The following is a 2,628-nucleotide window of genomic DNA, read 5'->3' as shown; positions in this document are numbered from 1 at the left end:
CATGGGAGTGGCTAGATTCTGTGACCCAGACAGGCACAGGCTAGACTCTGTGACCCAGAAGCCAGGGGGAGGAGATAACCCACAAGTACCCCAAGAACCATCATGGAGAGCAGCCATAGAATGAGCCTAGCTCACAGCTAGTCTGACAACTAGCCCTTCTCTGGACACACCAGCCCTCACTCCCAGTATTGATTGCTAACAGGCCTCCGGAGCTGTTCTGCCCCAGTGGGATGTGTCCCACAGCTCATCATGGCATCCGTCAACGGCAGCCTGCGGCCCGCCTCGTTCCTGCTGGTCGGCATCCCGGGCCTGGAGGCCACGCAGCACTGGGTCGCCATCCCGCTGTGCTTCATGTACATCGTGGCCCTCCTGGGGAACTGCGTGGTCCTCTTTGTGATAAGGACGGACCCCAGCCTGCATGAGCCCATGTACCTCTTCCTGGCCATGCTGGCCGTCACCGACCTGGTCCTCTGCACGTCCACCGTGCCCAACATGCTGGGCATCTTCTGGCTGGGCTCCAGGGAGATCGGGTTCCACGCCTGCCTCGCCCAGATGTTCTTCATCCATTCCTCCTCGTTGGTGGAGACAGGCATCCTGGTTGCCATGGCGTTTGACCGCTACGTGGCCATCTGCCACCCCCTCCGCTACACGGCCATCTTGAAAATCACAACGGTGGCCAAGATGGCGCTGCTGGTCTCGGTCAGAGGCCTGGTTGTGATCGCCCCCTTCCCCTTGCTCCTCAGGAGGCTGCCCTTCTGCCAGGCCCGCCTCATCCCCCACTCCTACTGCGAGCACATGGCCGTGCTGAAGCTGGCCTGCGCAGACACCACGCTCAATACATCGTACGGGGTGGTCGTGACCATGCTGGTGGTGGGGATGGACGGCATGTCCATTGCGCTTTCCTACGTCATGATCCTCCGGGCTGTTTTCCGCCTCCCCTCAGCCCAGGCCCGGATCAAGGCCCTCAGCACCTGCACTTCCCACGTCTGCGTCATCCTCCTGTTCTACGTCCCAGGGCTCTTCTCTTTCCTGGCGCACCGCTTCGGCCAGAGCATCCCCCAAGCTGTCCACATCCTGCTGGCCAACCTCTACCTGCTCCTGCCGCCCATGCTCAACCCCATCGTGTACAGCGTGAAAACCAAGCAGATACGCACGCGGGTGAGCAGGGTCTTCCATGTGAGGCACCCTTCACGCCACAAAGCAGTTGCTGCAGGTACATTTATACAGCTGCCACACAGCCCTGGTGGGTTTTAGATGTACCACGACTATCAACAATAACAGAATCGTCGAATAGCGCCGTGACTCCACACAGAGCCTCAAGGACACGCGGGCAGGACCGAGGTCACTACCCAATTGTAAAAAACCTGAGAACGTAAGAGCAGTCATGGCGCGGCTGTTCCCCACTCTGGCCCTCCCATCGCAGGAGATGGGGGCCTGCAAGAAAGCTTCAAAACCTTCCTCTTCAGGCATTGGTTACAAAAACTTCCCCCAGAATCACAACACACAGATTTTGGGGAATCGCTGCCACCATCAAGTGCTTTTCTATCCCTAAAAAACAAGGGTGAACACTTGAAATCACCCACAAGGGTGCCCCCAGCTCTTTTGCCCCAAAAGAGTTTGAAAAAAGAAAAGAGAAAGACCAGCGGCAGACTCCGGGGGTACGTCTAGACGACAGGCTTTTGTCGACAGAAGTTTTGTCGACAGATACTGTCGAAAAAACTTCCGTCGACAAAGAGCGTCCAGACTCATTGAGTTCTGTCGACAAAGCAAGCTGCTTTGTCGACAGAACTCCGTAGTCTGGATGCAACGTTACAGGCAATAACACCTTCTGTCGACAGAGTTCTGTCGACAGAAGGTGTTATGCCTCGTAAAATGAGGTTTACCAGCGTCGACAAAACTGCTGAGTTCTGTCGATGTTATGTCTACAGAACTCAGCGGTAGTGTAGACGCTGGTATAGTTTTGTCGACAAAAGTCCACTTTTGTCAATAAAACTAGGTAGTCTAGACACACCCATACTGTTGACAAAGCTTCTGTTGACAAAGAGCGTCTAGACCACATTCAGTTCTGTCGACAAAGCAAGCCGCTTTGTCGACATGGCAGTGTAGATGCAAAGGACAGTTTAGATGCAATAATGCCTTCTGTCGACAGAACTCTGTCGACAGAAGGCGTTATTCCTCATAAAATGAGGTTTACCAGCATCGACAAAACTGCTGAGTTTTGTCGACGTTGTATCGACTGAACTCAGCGGTAGTGTAGACGCAGGTTTAGTTTTGTCGAGAAAAGTCCACTTTTGGCGACAAAACCCTGTAGTCTAGACACACCCTGGTAGCTGACCCCTCAGTCAGCGGAACTGCAGATACCCACAGACAGACCTGCCAGGATACAAGAATCAAATCACCAGCTTAAAAAAAAGTGATTTTTATTACACAACAAAAGAGAAACTTGCTGAAGCAGACTTGGTTGCTAGCTGTTACAGAGCAATTAAGGAAAATAAATTAAAACACAGAGAAAATCTTTAGGAACGACGCTTAGATGGTAATTGGCGAGGGGAGGCATAGACTCACACAGAGCAGTTCCAACCAAACCACAAAATAAAGAAACATTCTTCTAAAGAATGCCTCGGAGGC

General features: G+C 53.0%; 1 protein-coding gene across 1 annotated transcript; it reads left to right on the top strand.

Annotated features, from left to right (window-relative positions):
• Window positions 1-249: 249 nt before the first annotated feature.
• Window positions 250-1,254, top strand: LOC102454080 (olfactory receptor 52R1-like). The gene has a single exon (XM_025188613.3). The coding sequence runs from the start codon at window positions 250-252 to the stop codon at window positions 1,252-1,254; it is 1,005 nt and encodes a 334-aa protein (XP_025044398.3).
• The last annotated feature ends 1,374 nt before the right edge of the window (window positions 1,255-2,628 follow it).

The sequence above is a fragment of the Pelodiscus sinensis genome, chromosome 1 (genome assembly GCF_052426305.1).
Source record: "Pelodiscus sinensis isolate ZL-2025 chromosome 1, ASM5242630v1, whole genome shotgun sequence".
In the NCBI taxonomy this organism is placed as follows: domain Eukaryota; kingdom Metazoa; phylum Chordata; order Testudines; family Trionychidae; genus Pelodiscus; species Pelodiscus sinensis.
The sequence above is the reverse complement of the archived record's forward strand: the minus strand, read 5'-3'. Positions and strand labels throughout refer to the sequence as shown.